At 44.8% G+C, this 25,598-nt stretch overlaps 2 protein-coding genes across 2 annotated transcripts in view; one reads left to right on the top strand and one right to left on the bottom strand.

Moving 5' to 3' along the window:
• Positions 1–425: 425 nt before the first annotated feature.
• LOC146975941 (uncharacterized) lies at positions 426–3,534 on the bottom strand. The gene is made up of 2 exons (XM_085796676.1): positions 2,676–3,534; positions 426–2,536 (listed from the first exon to the last, which is right to left on the bottom strand). Exons 1-2 carry the CDS (start codon positions 3,532–3,534, stop codon positions 426–428), a joined length of 2,970 nt encoding a protein of 989 aa, XP_085652802.1.
• A 3,825-nt stretch (positions 3,535–7,359) lies between these two features.
• The window catches only part of dner (delta/notch-like EGF repeat containing), a 109,337-nt gene continuing 91,098 nt past the window's right edge, over positions 7,360–25,598 (top strand). The window contains exon 1 of the mRNA XM_085795398.1: positions 7,360–7,934. Coding sequence (XP_085651524.1) covers positions 7,593–7,934 — 342 coding nt within the window. The 5' untranslated portion in view covers positions 7,360–7,592. The remainder of the gene's footprint in view (positions 7,935–25,598) is intronic.

The following is a 25,598-nucleotide window of genomic DNA, read 5'->3' as shown; positions in this document are numbered from 1 at the left end:
AGCAGTCTTGCAAGACAGCCACCTGAGGTCAGCGTGTTCCAGGGGCTCAAATGGAGGAGAACACAGGGCTTCCAGGACGACAGGCAAATCCCAAGAAGGCACCCTAACAGCATGTGGAGGCCGCAATCGGAGAGCACCTTTGAGAAACCTGCCCACCAGAGCATGTGATCCCACAGATTGACCATCCACAAAGGCATGTCGAGCAGAGATGGCAGCAACATACACCTTTATAGTAGAGGCAGAGAGCCCTTTATCCAGCAACGTCTGCAGGTATCTGAGCAGTACAGGTACAGAGCAATGCTCTGGGTCCACATTCTGACCACCACACCAACCAGCGAAGAGTTTCCAGCGGTTGGCATACAGCAGCCTAGTCGAGGGTGCACGAGCACTGACTACGGTCTGGATGACAGCCTGATCACAAAGATTCAGCAACGAGTCCGGCCCTTCAGGGGCCAGACATGCAACTGGAGGCGTTCCGGTTGAGGATGCCAAATGCTCCCCCCCAACTGTGACAGGAGATCCTGCCTCCGTGGGAGGGGCCAAGGTACCCCGTTGAGAAGCCGATGGAGAAGAGGAAACCATATTCTCCCGGGCCAGAAGGGAGCCACCAGCAACACTGAGTGATTGCTCCTGTCTATCCTGTGAAGCGTCAACATGAGCAGTGGGACTGGAGGAAAGGCATACAGGAGGCGGTCGGGCCAGGAGTGTGCCAGAGCATCCTGCCCCAACGGGCTGGTTGGTTCCGAGAGGGAGAACCACAGCAGACAGTGCGTTGACGCTGCTGAGGCGAATAGGTCGACCTCCGCTCTGCCGAACCTCTCCCATACCATCTGAACCACCGTGGGGTTCAGCCTCCACTCCCCCGGAGGAGGCTTTTGGCGGGAAAGCATGTCTGCGGCTGTGTTCAGCACACCCGGTAAGTGCATCGCCCTGAGACTCGCAAGGCGAGGTGAGGCCCAGTGAAGGAGCCACTGAGCCTCCCATAGGGAATGTCTGGACCTGGTTCCCCCTTGGTGGTTTACATGATAAACCGCCGAGGTGTTGTCTGAGCGAACGAGTACATGCCTCCCTTCCAAAAAGGGAAGGAAGTGCCTGAGGGCTAAGTGTACCGCACGCAACTCCAACACATTTATGTGCTGGAGTCTCTGCTGAGGACTCCAGGTACCCCTGACCGTCCTGTGGTTCCAAACAGCGCCCCAGCCCAAGAGGGAGGCATCTGTTACCACCACCTCCCGACGGGAAGGAAGAGAACCCAAGGGAACACCGCTGGAGAGATAGGCCCTGCTTCTCCAGGGTTTGAGAGACTGGAGGCACTTGCCTGAGACCACCACCATCCTGCCTTGGTGCCTCTTGGGGTCGAGGTCCAAACCATTGACCCACACCTGCAAGGGGCGCAGTGAGAGGAGTCCCAGGGGGACGACCGCTGATGCAGCTGTCAATTTTCCCAGCAGCTGGAGAAACAGACCATATGTCAACCTTACACCTTTCCGAACACGTGAGACAAGGTTGAGAATGTCGTCCACCCTCTGTGGGGAAGGAAAGGCCTTCATCATCACCGAGTCGAGGACAACCCCGATGAACATGACCCGTTGACTGGGAACTAAACAGCTCTTTGCGAAATTCACAGTAAGACCCAACTGGTTCACATGGGTCAAAAGACACGTTGTGTCGCGAATGGCCTGCTCGCGAGTCGCGGAGCATATGAGCCAGTCGTCCAAGTATGGTAGAATACGAACGCCCTTGCTCTGCAGCGGCGAAAGTGCTGCCGCAATGCATCTGGTGAAGATGCGAGGGGCGAGTGAGAGTCCGAAGGGGAGAACACGGAACTGGTACGCCCGTCCCTTGAAGGCAAAACGAAGGAACTGTCTGTGGTGCGGTGCAACTGGCACATGAAAATAGGCATCCTTCAGATCGATGCTTGTGAACCAATCTCCCTCTGAGACCACCTGAAGAACGTCTGCTGTGCGAAGCATATGAAAACGAAGAACCTTTATGAACTGGTTCAGTCGTCTGAGATCGAGGATGGGGCGAAAACCCCCGTCCTTCTTCGGAACAAGGAAATAAGTCGAATAGAACCCTCTCATTCGATCTGAACTTTTTACACACTCGATGGCGCCTTTCTCCAGAAGCACCGAAATCTCCCGTTCGAGAGCCAGAGACCTTAGGGGGTCCTTGACCACAGTCATTCTGACCCCGCTGAACTTGGGGGGTCGACGCCTGAACTGAACACTGTAACCCTTGGAAAGAGTCAACAACACCCAAGGGTCTGAGGTCAGGGCCTCCCACTGGCCTAGATGTTGTGGGGAGAAACGGCTGGTGCCCGGATCTAGGCAGTCAGGTCCGACCCCCGCGGCCTCTGGGCAGCTTGGGGTTTCGGTCCGCAGGTGGTCCGTACCTGGGCGCCCTGTCTTTAGGCGCCCGAAAGGCAGGCTGCTGAGGGGCCCTATGGAAGCGGCCCTGCTGGAACGCGGGGCGGCCGGCTCTTGATTCACCCTGAACATTGGCCGCAGAGCGGGGAGCACTAGCGTGCCTTGGTCTAGGCAATGGTGCTTGGCGTAAGTCAGCAAACTGTTGCTTAACTTTATTCACCTGCACACTGCGCTCCAAAGCCTGCTGGGCCGCAGGTCCAAACATCTGGCCTGGAATGACAGGTAGCGTGCGGAGTGTCTTCCTACATGCTTCCGACAAGGGGGACTGGGCAAGCCACACTTGGCGCCGCGCCAAGGTCAAGGTGGACATCAGTCTCCCAAGCTCTCTGGTCATGAAGGCAAACGCCTGGAGTGAAGCATCACTGAGGCCTTGTGCCTGAGCATCTGCTCCAGCAGTCTGGAGAGTCTGTGACAGAGCCAGAACCAGGTGGGAAAGGGAGTTACCAATACGCCCCATCCGAGCCGCTATATCATAGCTCTTAGTAAGGAGGTCATCAGTTATCCTACACTGTGGGCGTGGACAACGGGCATCAGGTCTGAGGGCTTCATCAGGAGACACTATCAGAGAAGCGATTGAGGCATCAACGGTAGGCATCTGATCCAGACCATATTGGTCGGCGTCCCTCATGGCAGCCAGAGCTCTGCAGTCACTTGGCAGGTGAAGGAAAGTCTTGGGGTCTGGCCAACATCTCTGAAGTTCAGTGATGTATGGCTCAGAGGGTGGAACCCTGAAGGAAGATGGTTGAGGGGCATGTTTGAAGAAAGCATTAGAGGGAGCAGCCTCCACAGGGGCAGTATCTAACCCAAGCCGAGAGATGGCCAGTTGGATGGCCTGTTTAACTGTAGAAAGACTGGCCTCAGCACCCCTCAACGAGTCTGCACCCGACTCATGAGAGTCTGTCACAGAGGGAAGGGGGGATCCTCCCTCCAGTTCCTCCTGTCCCCCTGCTTCATCGTCAGTAAAAAGATTCCCAGAGGCCGCAATAGAGAGCGTGTCCTCGTCTTGCTGGCTAGCCACCTGGGGCAAAGAAGTATAGGCTATCACCTTCAGCGTAGCTCCGTGATGGCCTTTCAAGCGGTGGTTCTGAGGCAGCGGTGCAAGCATCCGAGGGACCACCAGTTTGCAGACTAAGGAAAAGGGCCTTAATCTGGGCAAACTCAGAGGCCAAAGTGTCCACTTTAAGGGCCAAGGGTTCATCACCCGTCCGTTTCTTCTTAGTGACGGGGGCATCGTCATGTGTGTGTCCGCGGCGCTTGGGGCCGCCGGAAGGGGGTAACCCAGCCCCAGCAAAGCTTTTATCAAGTTTAGCCAACCTCGCAGTCCTTTCTGCTAATGGCATGCAGGTGCAATTAATGCAAGCGCCTTCAGTCAGTGCTTGCTTAAGGTGTTCAATGCCGAGACACGAAGGGCATTTGTCATGGCCATCCTCTGGGCTCAGAGGAGCCATGCAGGAGATGCAAACACACAACATAGCTACAGAGGCTGTAGTATGGCAGTTGAGCGGGAACACTCAATACAGTCCACAATAAATCAGCAAGTGACGCCAAAAGGTGAGCGGTGTAGCTGCAGGGCGAGAACACCCAGCTACAACCAGCCCAGCACCGTGTCACAGTGAAAAAATAGCACCAGCGGGTAGCGGCGCTGCAGCAGAGCGAGTAACACTCGGCTACGAGTCCGTCAACCCAGCACCTGTAGTGCGTGAAGCCGAAGTTGTAGCAACAGAGCGAGAAACACTACGCTACAAACAAGCTAACGATGTAGCAACAGAGCGAAAAAACTCTGCTAGCCCGACCGGAGACTTTTTTTTTTAAAATAATTTTTAGCACCGTAGGTAGTGTTTGCTAACCACCGAAACAGCCGTTAGGGAGGCGAAAAACACCTCACGAGGGCAGCAGTAGCAGGAAGCTAGATGGCTAACAAACGAGGTAATCAACCCAGCTGAGCGGAGGCACTTAGCGGGGATGAAGCTCGCCCGCCGGCGATGAAAAACAAGCTACTTACCTGTCGCAGTCCGAGCAGTGGTCGGATATGCACAGCGGGGATGAGCGCCGGATACGCAGCCTCTGGAGGACGAAACCGTAGCTCCAACCGGTCGTGGTTACGAGGCTACTGGCGTATGCGGCAAGCTAACAACAACAACAACCTGTGTGTGCGCTAAGGCGAGAAGATGAAAAGGAGACGATTTCTGGGTGCCTGCCCCTTTTTATCAGGTCGCTTACGTCACCCAGGTCACATGACTTTGTTGGTATTATGTCTCGATCTGCGCATGCGCGTGATGCTTATCCAGGTATTTCATACCGTCTCTGGCGGTCAGGAAGAATGAAATAGAACTGGGCCACTGTTTATTGTGTAGGCCAGTGGTTCTCAAACTTTTTTCGTCATTCCCCACTTTTAACAAGTGGGGATTTTCAAGCCCCACTTCCCCCAGTCGCCCCAACAAAAATTACTTCAAATTTATTGAACTTACTAGCACCAAGTATATCAGTGAGTCAAAATCAAAAACATGAAATAACACAAAGTTCAAAAAGAGAAAATAAAAGTGCAGATCAAAAACGAAAAGTAAAAGTAGGCTACAGTAGTCAAATAATGAAACAGTGTTTCATTTGCAATCTGTGCAAAAAACAAAAACATGAACAAGTGAACTTTTCCTGCAATGTGCCTGTTTTGCACTGCACATCCTCGGGGTTGCAGGCTTGAAACTGCCTCAAGTCATGCTCAATGTTGAGCTGAGAAGTGTGTGTGTGTGTGTGTGTGTGTGTGTGTGTGCGCGTGCGTGTGCGTGTGTGCGTTCGTTCGTGCGTGCGTGCGTGTGTTTTCATCTCTCTCGAGTCTGACATAAGCTATGAAACGCACACAAAATGATCGCATTTGTCAATCGCTATGTTTTATTTTGGAAGGGTGCTTTATTTTGACAATTGACCGGATTCTCTCGTTGTTTCATGTGTGACTTCCTGCCAAAATTGACGCGTTCACTCACGGCTCGCGCACAAAATTGACCAGATGCCGAACCGACTGCTGCAGGGCGCGACTTCCACCACTGGTCTGAACTACACACTTGAGCACCGAAGGGAAGCGGTACAGTCTATGGTTCCGCGCTATTCGCGGCGCTTCGGCGTCCGGTGTGAACCCAGCAGCCTGCTACCAGAGCCAGTCTCTATTAGAAATTATCTGCTGCTGCTGCTGCTCCTACCTTGTTGTCCTGCTGCAAATGTCGGCCCGCTGCAATTAACATCCCGACGTCAATCATTGTTTTTGCACTTTAGTTCCAGGTTACATTTTTTCTCCCAAAACCTTTTCTCTGTGGTAGTAATATGGTTGAAGCACTGTGGCTAGCCCTGCGTATTCTGGTTCCCGTCTGTAGTGGAGACGGAAATAACCAAATTCACCAAAGTAAAAGTGTTCACCAACATAAAACTTAAAGCAAAAGGTTAACTTAATGGCTCGGGGATTTTCTTGTAAATATTCCTTAATTCCTTTTATTAGCTTGGTGCTTTTATTTTGACGGGAAGGTCTCTCTCGCCCTGGATCCGGTTCCTTACCAAAACAGCCAGTCAACGGCCCCAAACTATATTATATCTATTGCTCTGCAACAGGTGAGATAACAAGCAGTAGGCCTACAGGTGAAGCAGTGTCATTTGTCTCCACTGAAGTAAAAAAAAACAAAAAAAAAACGGTCCTTCCTCACCTGCACATGGAGAACTAGCCTGACTCTCGCCAGACCCTTGTAGTTCCGCAAAGCTACGCTGAGCTCCGCACAAGGGTCTGGGACTGCTCCATAGGCGATTCATTTCAGAAGGCGGGGGCTTGTAAAAAAATCTTGTATGTGATTGGATAAACCACTTGTCCGTTATCTTGAATGACGTGCTACATCAGCCACTCACTGCGAGCCGCCATTGTTGTTTGACTCAAACAGTCGCTTCAGCGCTACATCACACCTCAGAAAGTCCCGCCCGGCGATCCTGATTGGTTCATTATTTTTTGCTCCGGGGAAGAAGTTTGCATTGGCCTCGAGTCCAGACCCTTGTGCGAAGCTGAGCGTAGCGCCTCTGGCGTAGCTTTGCGGAACTACAAGGGTCTGGCGAGAGCCAGGCTAATGGAGAACCGCCCTGAGCTCAAACTTGATTGAGAACCGACGGCTCTCTCCTCTTTTGGCAAGTAGCCTAAGTAACGTCGTGGCTGTAATATGTAACGTGTAGCCTACTGTAACTTTCAGTTTGCATTTGTTAATTAGGCTAGTTGTTAGCCTTTTTGCTAAAGTTACTGTTGTAGCACATCACAGCGGAGCTAATTTGGGCCAAGAGTGGTTATATATTAGGCCTGGGTCGTTTTTTGTTGGATGTTCCTCATAACTTTATTGTGGTTATTTATTAGGGGCCAGTTTGAGTGAAGAAGACAAATACTCAACTGCCCTTCAGTTTTCAAGCCAGCCTCCATCATTCAGACTCCATCAGCATGATTCTGCTGTTTGCTGGACTCATCGTCTCCCTTGTGGTAAAACTGCTTGTTATCATTGGAACACAGCTAATCTTATGGTAAAGCTGATGAGGAATTTCTCTACCAACTCCAGCTCTCCTCCTCCTCTTCCTCCTCTGTCATCCCCCGACTATACAGACTCCCCCCTTTCTCTCTTCTTGGAAACGCAGCTCCAAGGAGAGGTTATAGATGATGAGACTCTAAATGAGGAGAGTGCAGAGCTCCTCTGCTGCTCTGCACCGTACGGAGAAGCCAGGAAAGAGAGAGAGGGAGAGTGTGTGTGTGTGTGTGTGTGTGTGTATGAAGGTGGAGGTGGTGTTGGGGGGGTTGGAGAGAGAGTGTGTGTGTGTGTCGTCAGCTATCATCGTCACTGTGACTCACTGACAAAAAGAGAAGAGCCCTCCCCTTCTCCTCCCGCATCCCTCTCTCCTCAGCCTCCTCCTCACCATCAGCCAGTCATTCTCCCTGCGCACAGCTGAGGCTCAGCATCCCAAGAGCTGCCTCCTCCTTTCTCTCTCGCTCTCGCTCTCTCACTCTCTCTCACTGACACACACACACAGTTGCTCACACCTCTCAGTAACTGCTGAGCCCAGTCAGTACGAGCACCAGCTCTGAGGAAAGAGGAGAAAGGTAACACAACAACACAAAAAAAGAGAGAGAGGGAACAAACCAGACCTAAGAGGATCAGGATGAGGACAAACGTGTGCAGCATGCCGGCACTTCCCTGCTGCCGTCCCACTCAGATTGCACGGTGTTTCACGTCCCCTTTGCTTTTCCTCCTCCTCCTCCTCCTGAGCAGCTGCAACAGCAGCAGCATCGGGGCCGTCCCTTCCCCTTTCCAGCAAGCCCCAGACACCCCGGCCCCGGCCGAGCCCACCCCGACCCAGGCCACACCTCGACCGGACCCCTGCGAAGGCAGACCCTGCTTCAACGGGGGCTACTGCTTGGCCCTCCCCTCCGTCGGCAGGCCAGAGGACACCTGGGAGTACACCTGTACATGCAGCCAGGGCTTTACAGGACGCAACTGTGAGGTATGAGCATGTTTAGTTCTACCTGTATTCACTATACTTACTACTTAGCTTCTGGGAAAGACTGTACTGCCTCTGAACAGTTACTTCAGAAAATTACTTTAGAAAGCAAAAAATAAAGTGCATTATTGGCTTTTTATTTAAATTGTGATGAGAATTATTTCAGCCCAGAGTTCGTCCTTTTTCTATGGTTTACTAGAGTCTCTGGGAGCCATTATTACCATTATTGTTGTATGACTATTACATGACTACTACCTGTTATCTTTCTGCTGAACAGAAACAGTTCTCCCTGCAGTGTGTGAAACAAACCTGTCATAAGAGTGTTTTTGTATCTGCATGTGTGAGAGTGCGCTCTTGCTCTCTGCTACGGATGGTTTTTTAATGGGAGCATGTGCTGTCACTGAGACAAGTGCTGCGTTGCTGTGGCAACAGGAGGGAAGGAGTGAAATGCAAGTGGAAACAGTAGATGTGTGTGTGTGTGAGAGAGAGAGAGGGAGAGAATTTTGAACATATTCGCTCTGCAATCCAAAGTATAGTGTTACAGAGCTACAGTAGATCCTGTGGTGGTGTTGAACATCTGGGGCTCTGAGTATCAGGTGAAATACGTCATTCATCACTTTTCGTTCAGTTACTAGACAGTCATTCAGCTTCCACAGTATCTTTCATGGCCATCTGCATAACGCTATGCAATGTCTTAAGCAATGCGCCTTTTGTTTGGTGGAATTTTACATGATAGGACTTTATAGATAGGAGTTTATTCTTGTTTATTACATAGGTGCCACATTTCCAGCAGAGAGAGCTTGGAAAGACGCAGGAATATGGCTGACACTAAAATGCTGGATGGGGTAGATGGCAATCCACTGGATGATGCCCATAAGTGGGAAATTATTTGTATTGTTTAGGTTGAAGACGGAAAAGAAGGGGCCAATGTCACACACTGTTTTCCCTGAACTTGACCTACACAGATTTGACCCTGCTGGCTGCCATACTGTTCTGACACATTTGCCATTTCAAGGACATTTAACATATTGAAACAGCCCCCTTTTTGTTTCTAATTAAGCACTTCTTTAATTTAAGACTGAAGATTGAACCATTTTAGCTTTATGATAGATAGGCGTTAGTAGCAACGGGCTCAATAGGCAGCCGGGCCTGTGAGTCATGCTGAGGTGAAAGAGAGCATCCGCTCACAGCAGCAGAGGATAAATGAGCCTGCTGCAGCATCACGCAGGGAAAAGGCAAGGTGACTGGGTAAACTCTGGCAGGATCACCAACAGGTGGAAGCCATACACCCCCCTCCTTTTTTGTTTACACTTGCAGAGTATTATTTTCTTATCTTGTAAATGCATGTGGAGGTATATGTACAGCTGAACCTGCTGGGGCTGTGCCGTCAAGACTGAAGCTGTTTAGTGGAGCATTTAGCCAGGGACCTGATCACTGTCTCCTTGGCTGTCCTGGTTTCATCTCTCAGAATAGAAAGCAGCTGCAGTTTGTTACCTCCGCAGCCTGCTTCACTGCGCCCGGGTCTGCACAAACCACAGAGGACAGTGTTGTGGCACACAGCCTGAACTGAGGCTGGACAACACGTGCGGAGGGGCAGAATTTCCCGTCATATTCTTCAGGATAAAAGGAGGAACAAAACACCACAGTAAAGTGTTTGTTAAGCACGGAGCCCACAGTTATCTTGTGCTGTAAGATCCTGAGACATTCTCATCCTCTCTAGCTTTATCCTCCTTATGCGCCAAAGCTCAGGTCTGGCACAGGCTCTGGGCCGGGCCTGAGGGGGATCATTGATTTTTGCCTCGTCTCTCTCTCTCTCTCTCTCTCTCTCTCTCTCTCTCTCTCTCTCTCTTGCTGGATGTTTCTTCTCCATGGAAACTGGATCAGCAGTCAATTGAGATTTGGTAAATGACCTGATTGGCTGAGCACGGTGCTGGTTTCCATCCCCTGTCCTTTTACATGCGTCACAACGCAGATGGTCCAGTGAGAGGACAGGAGTAGAGATCGAAGGAAAGGAAAAGAAGGAAAAGAAATAAGTTAGGGGCAAAGAGAGGGAGGGTTTAAAGAGGTGAGAAAAGACAGGAAGTGAAGTTATGGGAGATAACCATGAGTCACTTGGTATTAGAGCTTAGTGAGGAAATGTGGTTGTTAACGAGTGTCATGTACTCACCGTCCTCTCTCTCACAAATTTTATCTCAAAGTCTCTGTCAAACCTGGAGCTTGTTGCACAAAGTGGGATTAGAGTAAAACAAAAAAAAAAAACCGAGCTGGATCTGTAAAACAAGAAGGTTTTTAGGATTAAAACTCGACCCTACCTGTTGATTTCTGGATGTTTTGCAACATTTCCAAATAATCAGGCTAAATTGCTAATCCTGCTTTGTGGCTTTTCTGCCCTCACTGTTTTTTATTTTAATACTGCAGGAATCAAAGCAGCCTATAATGCAAACCACAGCAGCAGGCACCACGAGAGAACAAATGCACTCTACTACTTGTTAAACTAGCAGAGTTTAGATATGAGCTTGAACCTTTTCTGGACAGCAACTCGTAAGCTGTCCAGCTGGAATTCACTGCCACTGGCCTTTCTGTGAGTTATTGGCTTCTCATGCTCCAGCTTATTCATTATTGAAAGGCCTGTTGTGCGCCCACGACGACGGGTTTGGTAACTCGCTCTACAACACAATACGGCTGTGGCAGTGCAAAGCAGCCGTCCAGCATGAAGCAGGTGCAGGGAGCTCTTGCTGGGTTGCTCATTGCTATATTGAGTTATAGGAAAGCGGTGAATCTTAACAGAATCTTCACTCTGGGGTTATGAACACAATGTTATTCTTTTTTTTTTTTTATTGTTATTTAGAGAAGGGATGTGGGACTGAAGGTGATGAAAGAGATGATAAATCCGAGGTAACACAGAAGTAACTTGGCTGTTTCTGCCGCAGATGGTTCTGCCTCAGCTCAGAGCAGGCAGAGGTGTGATGGACTGAACATTTTTTTCTGATCCTTGAGATGGTGAGGATTCTTGTTAAACCTCAGCCGAGGGTTTTGCTCCTCACTGTTCCTTCTCTCCACACTTGAAGCTGCTTTCTCACTCCTCAGTTCCTCAGTCTGAATGTTTTACAAGCAGCAGTTTAAGTCCTCAGGCTTGTCACTGTTCCCTTTTTGTGACTCGGTGTAAGAACAGTAGTTTGCTATTTTGGGAAGTGTGCTGATTCATGGTCTTGTTGAGAGTCAGTCGAGAGAATCAATCCCATCGTCGTACAGTAAATATGCAGCACAGTTAGCTTAGGATCACATTAAGACTTGAAACAGGTGGAAACAGCTAGTCTGGCTGTGTCTAAACATTAATCTCATTGCCTTATTTGTGGCATATGTCTTTAAATGTACCAATGTCTCAGTAAGAAGACAGGTGTTGATTCTTTGGAGAAAAAAAAACTATAAGTGGGAGAAATAATTAGCTAGTTGATTAATTCTGGATAAAGCAACAGTAGTATGTTGACATAGGATTCACCGCCTGCAGCATCAAAGAACCAGATGCACTTCATCCTGAAATAACTTGAAACAATCTCACACTTGGCAGATTTTCTATTTTCACATGACTCAGTAATAAGAGTAAAGATGTTAATTAGATGTTAAGACTGAAGTGATAAACTTGCTATTTGCACCCTAGACTTTTTCACCTGCTGTCTTGCCAGTTAAAAAAGGAAGGAATCCAGAGCAGAAAGTGACATTCTTTTGGTAATGACTGGTTTTCCTTTTTTTTCCCCTCTTGGGTTGGCAAACCTCCCACACACGAGCGATGAAAAAAATATTCTCCTCCTGACAGAACCCAGTGAAAGTAAACAAAGCCAAGTCCTGAAGCTGTTTCATCTTAATTGTGAGAAGTGTGTGTGTGTGTGTGTGTGTGTGTGTGTGTGTGTGTGTGTGTGTGTGTGTGTGTGTGTGTGTGTGGCGGTCAGCTCTTGTCTCCCAGGGCCGTTCACTCTGCTGCTACGGATTCAGCCTGAGCTGCATCCAATTAAGCGGAGCTCAAAGCTCATCACAGCCTTTAGTCTCTTTGATACCCTGACTTGTTAGGCAGAAGAAAGATAAAAGCCATGAGGAATATTCTTCTATATGTATGTACATATATATATGTATGTGTGTATGCATTATGTATGTATATACATAGATTTATATAATGTGTGTGTGTGTGTGTGTGTGTGTGTGTGTGTGTGTGTGTGTGTGTGTGTGTGTGTGTTGTGTGTGTTGTGTGTGTTGTGTGTATGTGTCCATGGACTGTATTGTCCTCTTGCTGAAGAGGCACTTCTTTTTATTGCTCTATTTACTGGAGTGATTCTGTTGAACCAGCAGTCAGTGAATTGTGTCATTTGTTCAGAAGATCCCCCATACGGGCTGGTGTGTTACGAAATCAAGTATGGCTTCAACCAATGATCATAGCTGTTACTGATTAAACATGTTCAACATATTCCACTTGAAATAACATAAAATGGAGAAAAGTATCAAATCCTCATATTTATTCTGACTGGAATAACTTCCCTTCAAAATTAAGAACTGTAACATTATTCCACGTTTGGGATGATATATATATGACACACTTTGAAGATTATTTTATTTCCATTTACACTATACTAAACACAAATGCTAACCGAATATTGGTTTTGCTTGGCATGCATTTGTTCATGGTCTCTCTATGGCCATCTTGTGTTAGTTTTCACCATCGTACTTACTTCAAGTTCAAGTTCAAGAAATGAATGAATGAATGTGTGGACCCACTCGAAAACAAGATGGTTCTTCATCAATTCATATTTTTGCCAGATTAATGGGGAATCATTAATTATCAAAGTTGCTGATTAAGTTTCTGTCACTCAGTTAATTTTCAATTTTAAAAACAAGACATATTAAAGGACGTCTATCCCTCTGTTCCTTGTGCAGCTTTGGGGCTCTTTGATCTGTGTCTGTTTCATCTTCCCCAGCCTCACAAGCAGTAACTAAGATTTGCAGCAGTCTGTGGTCAAGACTGTGTGGAAATGGACCGGTGAGGCAAAACTGAAACTACCGGACTGTTGTTGTGAGTGACTGCACTGGTTGGAGTGTTTTTGAGACTGAAACTACTGACCTGGATTAACTCACCGACACTGTGACATTGTCATCATCAGTTGAGAGGACATTGTGTGCCTGCTAAGACTTTCTCTACTCTCTCACCAACAACAAAAATGTTGTAATTTACAAAGAGGTTTTCAGCACCACAATATTACTCATTACTAAGCTACACTAGCACCCCCCAGAGGCTGTAATTACACCACAAAATCAATTAGTTTTTAAAGATCTACCATCAGTAGGACTAAAAATATAATAGTAAACATGGTCGGTGTGGGATCATTAAACAAAAACAGTTCATCAGCTCTGAACCATGATGTGTCTTGTAGATTACAGGAAGTATCTGCAGAGTTTACATTTTGGCCTCAGGCATCAAGAGAAAGCTCATCAGGTGTGCAAAGAAACAGTTCAACTAAATAAAATCTCTTTGTGGCAAAAACAGTACAGTCTAGTAGTATTACACACAAAGGGCAACAATTCAGGACACACAAGTCAAAATTGGAGGGTCTTTGCCAGCAGTGTCAGTACACAGGAGTCGATCAGGTCAGGCAAACAAATCTAGACATGAGGCTGTGCTCTTAAGTCATTTAGAAAACTGGTCGTACACTGAGGCTGACCACAGAGAGAATATTAAAGCACCTGTCACAGGAAATGAAGACGACCTGACACCAGGAGAGGCAGACTAAACAGACAGGTGCAACACATTAGGGGCGGGGTCAATCATAGAAGAGGGAAACTTAAGTGGAAATCTTAAAGGGATAATTCAACATTTTGGCAAATTGGCCCATTGCCATAATCGCTATAGTCATAGCAGTAGGTTTGTTACCTATATTTGTTGGTGCAAGCTATTTTTAGAACCGCCGAGCCGAGCGGCATGGCTGCTCAGAGCTACGCTATGGAGGCTAAAGGGATTTCTTGGTTTCCCTCATCAAACTCATCAAATACATAATCCAACAACTCCAAGACGCTCTGGTGGACAAGTTGTGACCTGCACATTCACCACGCTATGAGATAATACCGAGACGGAGTTGTTTTTGAGGTAAATTCTTGCAAAATAGCTGATGCGCTTTGCCTTCAGGGACAGTTTTGTCTCGTAACGTTCTGTTATTATCTCATAGCGTGGTGAATGTGCAGGTCACAACTTGTCCATGAAAGCGTTTTGGAGTTTTTGGATTGTGTATTTGATGAGGGAAACCAAGAAATCCCATGAGCCTCCGTAGCGTAGCTCTGAGCAGCTCGTGGCTACGCTCCGCAGTTCTAAAAATAGCTTACATCGACAATTAAAGGTAGCGAACCTACTGCTATGACTAAAGCGATTATGGCAATGGGCCAATTTGCCAAACATTTTGAACTATCTCTTTAAAGGAGAGGAAAGTTTATGCCACAATAAAACAAGAGGAGCAGAAAACATGTCCCAAATTTCATGATGGGATTGAAATAGTTTTAGTAAATAATTCATTTTTGGTAGTTTTAATTGCAGCAAACTGTTGCATGTAAGCAGAGGAAAACATGCATCTTCATGTAATTAGTTACAGATGGTTTGATGAAAGCAGGGGATGTTAGCTACTCTGGAAACAGGCTGCTTATAAGCCTGCGGATACCTTTGATACAGTCGCTACCTCTCAGCAAAATAAAAGAGACTCTTTTGAGCTATTATCATCAGGCTATTGCTGTTATTCATGTTGATGTCGTTAGATGTTACGAGGCAGGTCGTGCTGCTTTTGTTAAACAGGAGGGCTCGTGGCCAATCACTTTGGTCATTTCCATATCACACACATCACCTGGCCTTTTGATCAGTGGACAAAGAGGTGGTAGTGAGAAGATCTAGTGAGGCCTGATGTATATGGATGATACAGCCCGCCCCACCGTGGACATGAGCACCGAGTACTCATGCTCCACATATCGATTGCAACAGTCACGTGTGGGTCCACAGTGACGTCTGAGAGTCATAAATTTGATTTAGTGTCACTTGGTGTATTTGACCAGGTTCAATAAAGGTCTATAGGACCAACACGTTCTCACTCCCAGTGCGTCAACAGCCTGACGAACGGTCACTGTCCCACATCGTCACATGCCTGACTCATTAGGTGCCCGTTTTTCGTCAGGTTTTGACGCGCTCGGCTTTCAGTTGATTCCAATGCAGTCCCCTTCACGGCGATATGTGACGCTCAGAGCAAGTGATCCAGCCGACCGGCTGCGGCACTGACAGACGCTGTGAGCAGAGGAAAACTTTTTTTTTTTTTTTTACTTTTCCTTAAATCTTTATTGAACCTGATGCTGCTGTGTCTGACGTAGCTTTCGGCAAGGACGTCCTTTCGGTTATCTATTTATTTATTTATTTATTTAGTGATCATGGTGTTTGGTGCAGAATAATCAATCAATCAATAAATAAATTACGTCCTTGTCGGAAGCTACGTCAGACCAGGAGGGGGGGGGGGGGTTGTGGATTCTACAGGTGAAGACCACTTCCGCGTTCAAAAAGCTGCTCTGTTTAATCAATATTCTGAAGAAAGATCTGATTATTAGCCATAATGCTGTAACCATCCAAGGAAGACTGTGTAACAATATTATGTGCTTCTGCTGAGTCCAAAAGCCCTGTGTAATATCAACTTTATTTTAAGAAAACACGCTTTGTTTCCAATGTCATATCACAGAGAAGCACTACATTACCCATAATCCTCATATTTATCAGCGACGTGTCTGATTGGTTGAGCTTGCTGTTACCAGCAAATGAAAAAATAAAACAAATTGAGCTTATATTATTTTCTTAGTAACTAAAAGGTCTTAACATCTTTTTTGTTTTCAACATTGAATAAAAAAAGGGTGCTATATTGTTAAAATTCAACAATAAAGTGCATAAAAGTTGGCTTGACTTCTTTCTTTTTTTCTTTTTTTTCATAATTTTCACCAGCATCTTTCTGGTCCACATCACATCACATTTATTGTAATTTTTAATTCAATGAGTGACATTTTATTTTTTATCTGAAAAACATTATTATGAATTCAAGGGTCAGAGGTCACTGGTGTTAAATTTAACCTTTTTGACCCTGTTTCCTTGAATAAATCACTAAGACTTTGATGCGGGAAGCTGAGATTTTGATTTGATTTTGTTCAGAGCACTAGGGACAAAGTTTCTGTAGAATTTCAGACCTGTCGGACGTCCAGAAGGGTCACAGCTGACCGTCCAGGCTCGTTTCTCGGCGTTCAAAGCCTAGATTTAGAAGCCTTTTGTCTAATAACGTCTACATCCTTGGGGTTATAAGGCTGAAAGTTTCATGTATTTGTCCGGGGGCCTAAGGCCATCCACCATGTGCAGTTTCAAACCCGTGCGACCTTCACAAGTGTCAAAGGTCGCTGATCTGTGACCTTTTTGACCCCGTTTCCTTGAATAAAACACCAAGACTTTGATGCGGGAAGCTGAGATTTTGATAGGTTGTCCAGAATGTCTAGTAGATTGTGTGTGCAAAAGATTCAGAGCTCTGTGACATTCAGAAGGGTCACAAATAGCCAAAAAGCAATGCTCCTTTCTCTGACCTCATATTAAAGGAGAAATGCAATTCTTTAATAGCTTCCAGATGCTTTGGCCTATCAGGCTGAATTTTTAGCTAAAGGAGCTGGTGTACGATCAGGAAGTAGGGGAGCTGTGCATAAAGCCAATTGGTAAGTGTCAAAGGTCACAGGGGTCAAACATCAAAGTGAATCCAGCCATTCCTGCTTTTTCTCAACAAAACATACACGCTTTAAGTTATCATCATGAAATATTAATAGGTTGTATATCAGAGAGTCCTCTATCAGAATATTTTGGTCCCGTTGCTCTAGGGGCCCCAGGGGGTCCCGGGGGGCCACTTGGCTTTCCCATGCTCCCACAGAGTTGGGTCTCGGGGTGATGGATAAGGGCCTCACCATGAGTCCACAGGCCAAGTTTCAAGTGATTTGGTCGGTTTCTATGGAAACGGCGGCCTCAAGGATACAGAGGAATGCGACTGTTTGAAGCCCCGCCTCTCGAAAAGTAATGGCTCGATCAGGACCAAACACACATCTACGCGTTCGTCTTGGGCCCCCGAACCATATATTACGAAATCAGAACTGCACGACTTTTGGAAATGTGTTTAGTCTATTTCGGCTTTTCTGACTAAGAGGGTCTCTCACGCTTTAAGTCTGACAGACTCTGAGTCTGAAAAGCCGAAATAGACAAAACACATTTCCAAAAGTCGTACAGTTCTGATTTCGTAATATATGGTTCGGGGGCCCAAGACGAACGCGTAGATGTGTGTTTGGTCCTGATCGAGCCATTACTTTTCGAGAGGCGGGGCTTCAAACAGTCGCATTCCTCTGTATCCTTGAGGCCGCCGTTTCCATAGAAACCGACCAAATCACTTGAAACTTGGCCTGTGGACTCATGGTGAGGCCCTTATCCATCACCCCGAGACCCAACTCTGTGGGAGCATGGGAAAGCCAAGTGGCCCCCCGGGGCCCCCTGGGGCCCCTAGAGCAACGGGACCAAAATATTCTGATAGAGGACTCTCTGATATACAACCTATTAATATTTCATGATGATAACTTAAAGCGTGTATGTTTTGTTGAGAAAAAGCAGGAATGGCTGGATTCACTTTGATGTTTGACCCCTGTGACCTTTGACACTTACAAATTGGCTTTATGCACAGCTCCCCTACTTCCTGATCGTACACCAGCTCCTTTAGCTAAAAATTCAGCCTGATAGGCCAAAGCATCTGGAAGCTATTAAAGAATTGCATTTCTCCTTTAATATGAGGTCAGAGAAAGGAGCATTGCTTTTTGGCTATTTGTGACCCTTCTGAATGTCACAGAGCTCTGAATCTTTTGCACACACAATCTACTAGACATTCTGGACCACATATTAAAAGCTCATCTTCCCGCATCAAAGTCTTGGTGTTTTATTCAAGGAAACGGGGTCAAAAAGGTCACAGATCAGCGACCTTTGACACTTGTGAAGGTCGCACGGGTTTGAAACTGCACATGGTGGATGGCCTTAGGCCCCCGGACAAATACATGAAACTTTCAGCCTTATAACCCCAAGGATGTAGACGTTATTAGACAAAAGGCTTCTAAATCTAGGCTTTGAAGGCCGAGAAACGAGCCTGGACGGTCAGCTGTGACCCTTCTGGACGTCCGACAGGTCTGAAATTCTACAGAAACTTTGTCCCTAGTGCTCTGAACAAAATCAAATCAAAATCTCAGCTTCCCGCATCAAAGTCTTAGTGATTTATTCAAGGAAACAGGGTCAAAAAGGTTAAATTTAACACCAGTGACCTCTGACCCTTGAATTCATAATAATGTTTTTCAGATAAAAAATAAAATGTCACTCATTGAATTAAAAATTACAATAAATGTGATGTGATGTGGACCAGAAAGATGCTGGTGAAAATTATGAAAAAAAAGAAAAAAAGAAAGAAGTCAAGCCAACTTTTATGCACTTTATTGTTGAATTTTAACAATATAGCACCCTTTTTTTATTCAATGTTGAAAACAAAAAAGATGTTAAGACCTTTTAGTTACTAAGAAAATAATATAAGCTCAATTTGTTTTATTTTTTCATTTGCTGGTAACAGCAAGCTCAACCAATCAGACACGTCGCTGATAAATATGAGGATTATGGGTAATGTAGTGCTTCTCTGTGATATGACATTGGAAACAAAGCGTGTTTTCTTAAAATAAAGTTGATATTACACAGGGCTTTTGGACTCAGCAGAAGCACATAATATTGTTACACAGTCTTCCTTGGATGGTTACAGCATTATGGCTAATAATCAGATCTTTCTTCAGAATATTGATTAAACAGAGCAGCTTTTTGAACGCGGAAGTGGTCTTCACCTGTAGAATCCACAACCCCCCCCCCCCTCCTGGTCTGATGCAGCTTCCGACAAGGACGTAATTTATTTATTTATTGATTGATTATTCTGCACCAAACACCATGATCACTAAATAAATAAATAAATAAATAAATAAATAACCGAAAGGACGTCCTTGCCGAAAGCTACGTCAGACACAGCAGCATCAGGTTCAATAAAGATTTAAGGAAAAGTTAAAAAAAAAAAAAAAAAAGTTTTCCTCTGCTCACAGCGTCTGTCAGTGCCGCAGCCGGTCGGCTGGATCACTTGCTCTGAGCGTCACATATCGCCGCGAAGGGGATTGCATTGGAATCAACTGAAAGCCGAGCGCGTCAAAACCTGACGAAAAACGGGCACCTAATGAGTCAAGCATGTGACGATGTGGGACAGTGACCGTTCGTCAGGCTGTTGACGCACTGGGAGTGAGAACGTGTTGATAGGACATGTCATTCTGTCATAGAAAGACAGCTTAGATAAAATATAGTACATAGGTATAAAAATGTGAATTAATATAACAAATTGATTTCAGTGGTGATTATTAATAGTAGATAGAAGCCATGGACTGTACATGATAAGATAGATTATAGGATGAGAAAGCTGGGAGTTGCTACAGTCAATCTGACTGATAATGAGCTATAAGTTTAGGAGTTTTTTTTAATTTATTTATTTATTTTTTCAATTACAACTCTTTTTTTATTGTTTTTTTCACAGAAAACAGTACAGCCAAAAGAAAATACAATCAGTAAAGCAATAAAGGAGAACAGAACAGCCAGTCACATCGACAACAACAGAGAAAAAAAATAAATAAATAAAGTTTAGGAGTTATTTTAGTTCTGACAACTTTTTGGGTTGAATTACCAAATAACCAGCCTGTAAACACACAACTTGAAGACTTTGCAACCTTCCAATATCTTTGCCATTCAGTCTGTCCAACACTTGAGGCTTTAGGCTAGAAAACGGACCGCAACTTTGTGTTTAGTGCAAATTAGCAGCCAAACTAAGATGGTGACGATGGTGAACATTGAACCCCCTTAACAACATCAGCACTTCATAAGGCAGTTGTATACAGTATTATTCATAGAACAGCACATAATTGATTTGAAGCCAGACTGTGAAGGCTGCTCCAGCTCCACTAGCCGCGGTTTAAAGATAATAACACTTCTTTCACTTGTCAGGTTTCATCTCTCTGCTTCTTCTTGTTATATTTTCATTTGCGTTTCCTTAAATACAGTCTAATGAGTCGCAACATTTCTCAAGCAATCCTGACTGCTCACATATCTGCAGACCACATTTCTTTTTTTATTTATCGCCACCACTCATCACGAGCAGAGCTTTTATCTCCGTGTCATTGGCTCTTTAATTTTCCTCGTGTCTGGCAGCAAAACTTCCCTCCCTGTCCTGGATAGATGGAAAGAAAAGTCATTACATCTCTCCCAGTGGTTTAGTGTAGGTATTTTTTTATTGCTTTTTGTCTGCCCTCGTTGCTATTTTTATCTTTAATGGAACAGCGAGTCGTGTCACCATCCACTGTATAATGTAAAAAGGGCAGAGCAGCTCTTACTCAGCAGTAATTTACCCCCTCTAATAACCCTCTGACTCTGCACTGACACCGCCATTGCACTGTCACTTCTAATGATTAGTTTGTTGTTGCTGTCAAATTAACGAGGCCATTGACAGGATGGACGTGTGTATTTGTTTTTGGCTGAATCACAACAGTGGAGGCTGCACTCTGAAGTATACAAATATCTGTTGCTGACTAGATGACGATGCTACACCATTTGTCAGCCAGTCGAGCATTGGAGTTTCCTCATTGGCCGTTACTCTTGCAAAAATGAATTGGTGCAGCAGACAGTTTCTATTTCCATTACCAGGGGGATGTTTATCGGCAGTGTTGGTGCCTCAGCACTTTTGTTGCAAGACTCCCATGTTTTCAGATGCCTTCAGTGACTTTTACTGCCCTGGAGAGTTGACAGAATTTCCCCTTGAAGTCCATGAAGTGCATGAAGTCCAGCTCTCCCGCCGCAGCAGGCACTTCCAAGGTGCAGGTTCCAGCTTTTTACAAGAAAATAATAGTGAAAGTGACATCACAGTCTATGTCATTAACTAACTTGTTCAGTGATTTTGCCAGAGGAACAGTTTGGAAATTGTTAGCTGGTTTAGTCAAAGGAAGACAATATAAGCTCATTCTCTACATATACATATAATACACCCATGACCTCTTAGTCAGATTTGAACATTAGAATTACACAGGAATGAGAAATTTATGAGCCAGTGTTGTGTTGAAGTTTGGGTCATGTTATTGCAGTGACTGGTTTACTACAGGATTAGGTCTGAGGAAGAGGAAGTCTAAATCGGTGGGGAAACAGACTTTGACACGCAGACCCTCTCTTGTATGGGAGTGTTTTGGTTGTCGAGGCCGACTGACGGATCAGTTAGAGTTAGACAGTGTGTGTCGTCGTCTGCTCTGTTGTCCTTTCCTGCAAAAGAAACGGACCTGGTAACAGACGCAGAACTGTCTGACACTTGCCGTCTCCTCCTCCGACACGCACAACGTGTCAGTTAAGTTGATCTGACAATATATTATTTAATGAAGCCGACAGGGAGACAACCCACTGTGTGTGTGTGTGTGTGTGTTTTTCAGCGTGTGCTGTGCTGCACCGCTGTGCGTTGTGAGCGTCTTCTCTATGCTGCAGACAATAAATGCCAGCTTAATCCAAAAAAATCCCCTCAGGATCAGAAGAGCACCTCCGACAGTGAGAGGAGTAAGGCGCAGTCACCAGCCTCTGGTGTAAGAGACATTAGCTTGTATTAACAGCTGGGCCTGTCTGCCACTTGATAGGAGAGACGCTGTGGCAAATTTGGCTGTCTGTCGAGGATTGTGTTGGAAATGTATTCATCAAACATTAAATACACAGACCAAAATAATGAACAGCTTCACTTAAAATTGACTTTTGTGTAGAGTTTTTGATTGTATTGTGTGGAAAGAGGGCGAGAACATCATTCCTCATTCCTCAAAACATGAAATAAAGTTATCAGAACACACCAGTATTATTTAATTCATTCATGAATTAGAAGTCTGGTTATAATATTGTGGAGTCCTCTGTGGGGAATACATGTAGTTCTGGTATATAAAACTTTTGCTAAATGTACAATATCAACACTGATGTAATTTTGTAATACATAATGTCATTTAACACTGAATACCCCTCAAATATTCCTCATGTTGTAAAAAAAGAACTAATGTTTACAGTTAATTAGGTTTATGTTGTGTTATATTAACCCAGTTCTTCTATTGGTTTACATGCGTATGGATCTTTTTAAACCTTTTATTCATTGTTGGGTAACCATTAGGCAGTGATGTGTGGAGGGGAAAGAAGGAGGAGTGGAGCTCTCTGTCGGGAGGGATCGATCATGTCTGGAGCTTCATCTCTTGCTGATTCATTTGCCTCCAACAGCTTCACTCTGATCACATCAAACCTCACTAATCACCAGTCAATCGCTGCTATCAGTTAGAAGTTTATGAGATTTTCCTCTTATAGCTTTTGAGTATATGCTCACAACATTTCATAAAACTTCTCCTAAATGAATTGCAATTCAATACTACAAGTGAGATGGTTTTGACAAACATTGAACTCAGATGTACCCAAAGGGAGTGATGGCAGTGGGCTGAATAATAACAGATCGAACTAGAAATACTCTCTAGAAATACTCTTTTTTTTAATGTACACTGACTAAAAAGCAACACTGGGTTTCTGTCTTAGAATAAATAAGTAAAGAAAAGCTTGTAAAGCAGAGGCAGAAGGGATCTTCAAGACATCCATCAAAGAAAAAGTGGAATGATGCAGAGAATAGATATTGTATTAATGATGGAAAAGAAAATACTCAAAAACTTTGAATATGCAACTGAAATACACAGCACATAACCCTGTTTTGTTCAAGTAGCTTCATGGGTAAATGAGTCATTTTAAAAACCCTGCATCTGCTCAAAATTGATCACCCCTTCCTCTGGCCCTGATCAAGGTTTCCACAAGGATTTTTGAGTCCCATAAACAGACCAGCAATGATTTGACCCCATTATTAAATGTTGTCTTATAGTATTTTATAGAAAGTATTTTCCTGCCATACACCCATAAAGCTCTGTTGATGTTTGGACTAGACATTCAGGAGCCAACACAGCACAGACTATTAGTAGTTTATTTTGAATTCTTGCCACCAGAAATATTCACAAGAACAAGTGTGTAGTCATCCACGGCTGAAAATAATTCCCAACCAATTCTTCTATCTGTTTGAATAATATTTGCTTGAGCTATTTGAGGAAATTGCAATTTTCTTTACGTTTTATTATGTGCAGTTCGCAACAGTTGAATATGTTGAAACGGCAATGGACAATTGGGAAACTCTAAAGCTCAACTGACTGACCAATGATTGTGCTCAGCCACTCTGTCACTCTGGTGCATGATTGTTATCCACCCAAAAAACAGTGTTGCTATAGTAACTTAACCAAACCTGGATCTTTTCAGGAAAAGAATCCTGGATCATATTTGGTATTGTCGGTTCAGATCTTCCTTCCTGTCATCCCTGCCTCTGTCATCGTTTGAACATGTTCTGTAGGCGGTGTTGCAAATCACAGTCAGATCGTCTGGAGCTGCTCAAACAGTATTTTTTTAATAATTTTTTTTTAAAAGCTGCGTCCTCACTGTCGTAGCTTCTAAGAACATTTTCTTCTTCTTTGGGGACGAAGCCCGTGGGAGGAGAGTGATGATGCATGTCCAGTGTCACCTCGTACTATGAGACCCAATTTTCATCGCTATGCCCCCCACCCCCATTCTTCTTGTGGTGTCACCATGGCAACAGAGCAATGACGAGGGAAGCCGAAAGATCAACAAGTGGAGAGCATATATCATCGAGCAGAAAATGTCAGAGCTACTTCCTGTGCTCGTTGTGGAGGACTTGAGGAGAGAACAGAACAAATCATGTGGCCCACATTGTAGTCTGTTGGAGTCTGTTGTATGACATGTTTTTTTTTTGTGTGGGTTTCTCCTTTTGTACAATCCTTTTTTTTATTGGTGAATTATTTCTGTGCACAATAACCTCCCTGCCGTTACCTGACTTCCCAAGAGGCAGGTAAAATGTGAGGTGGTAATGCACATACGATTTTTTGGTGATAATGGGAACAGGATGTTACAGCACCCAGCTTTTCAGCGACTAATTCCCTCTGGCAGCAGAACCAGCTTCAGTCCCATTTTAGTCTGACGTGAATCAAGGAGGGATTTTCACAATTTTAACATCTGCTACCTATTTAAAACAATACAATGTGACCTGGAAATCATGTTTTCAAAGCGACAGAAAGCCTCAAGACACTTCCTCATCTTTGATTTTGTTCCAGGAACTCTTAGGCTTATATGCCAGAACCAGTTTAATCATGTCAGCGGTAGATGTCACCTATTTTGTTAGAGAGGAGATATCTTGTCTCGCAAAGACCCCTCTGTGTATGTAGGTCAGAGTGAAGAGGGAGCTTGTAGATCAGAGCACAGAGTCCAATCAATTCACCATCTATCTCTCCCAGCTGAGGCTTGAGAGAGACACAGAGAGCCTTATGTTGCGTTGGAGTGTTATTCTCCTGGAGAAAGACATTTATTTTTGCTGTTATTCACCCCTCAGATACATAAAACACACTGTTTATGTGAAACCTGTTACGTAACACTACATGTACTGTAACCTCAAATAGCTGTTGTTCCTTCTCCTTAGTGAGTGGTGTCAGAGTGAGTCGTGATGGTTTACGCAGAAAGTGATGATAAAACAGCATATCACACAGAGAGGCAGCTTAAAAGCCACAAGCAGGGCCTCCATCCAAATCATTAAATCTACTGTGTTGACTTGCTGCTGACCGAGTGCTGTTATTGCTGTACCGTCCTTGAGAAAAATGTATGAGTGATATAAACAGTATGAACACATACACTCTATCCACTGCCAGACTGTAACTGTCTGAGACTGTGAAATACAGATGTAATCCTACTCATGTTTCATAGACTGTTATAGGTAAGAAATCATTGCCACGACCATGACTCTGTTGAATATACATGCAAACATTATACATGGAAGGGAATGCAAAAACATGAAGCTATTTCTCAAAAATGACTTTTCTGGCCCTGGTTTTTCTATCTATTACTGAGCTGTGAAATGATTTTATAGTCCTCATGCTCACTGTTATAGTGAACTACCATTAATTCTCAACAGCCTTCTACTGGCCAGGTCTGTCTACAGGTTCAAGCAAAACAAAAACTTTTCAGCCGCCCACTAGATTGGTCGTGCATATTCTAAGCTGCTTAATTTATGGTACAATTCTCACAGGCCTGAAAATGAACAACCAAAACTGACCAAAATTAACGACCAACAGTTGTTGAAGCCTGCACTTTGCCCAACTAACTAGCATTAATTCTAGGCCCGTACCCAGCCGAAAAAAAATGAAAATAAAAAAAGGAAACCCGTGGCCGTGGTCATATTTTCAGCCCAAACCTGGCCTCCTCATGCATACAGTACAGTAGTTAGCTGGCACTGCAAAAATTAAATAAATAAATAAATAAATGCCTCTGTTACAACTTGAATTTATAAAGTAAATATAAAAATAAATATAAAGTGAATTTAACAACACTTGCCTTTGGTGTCACTTCAACCGACTGACCCAAGGAAAGAGCCAGAGCCAGCACGCAGT

This window comes from Trachurus japonicus, chromosome 13 (assembly GCF_045865225.1).
Source record: "Trachurus japonicus isolate A0001 chromosome 13, Traja_1.0".
Classification (NCBI taxonomy): Eukaryota; Metazoa; Chordata; class Actinopteri; order Carangiformes; family Carangidae; genus Trachurus; species Trachurus japonicus.
Note: the sequence above shows the minus strand (reverse complement) of the source record. Positions and strands in the feature narration are given on the sequence as shown.

Coding starts and splice junctions, on each gene's coding strand:
- LOC146975941 (XM_085796676.1), bottom strand. CDS start 3,534: ATGCTTGCACCGCTGCCTCAGAACCACCGCTTGAAAGGCCATCACGGA. Junction 2,537..2,675: donor GTCCCCCTTGTCGGAAGCAT/GTAGGAAGACAC, acceptor ACCATTGCCTAG/ACCAAGGCACGCTAGTGCTC.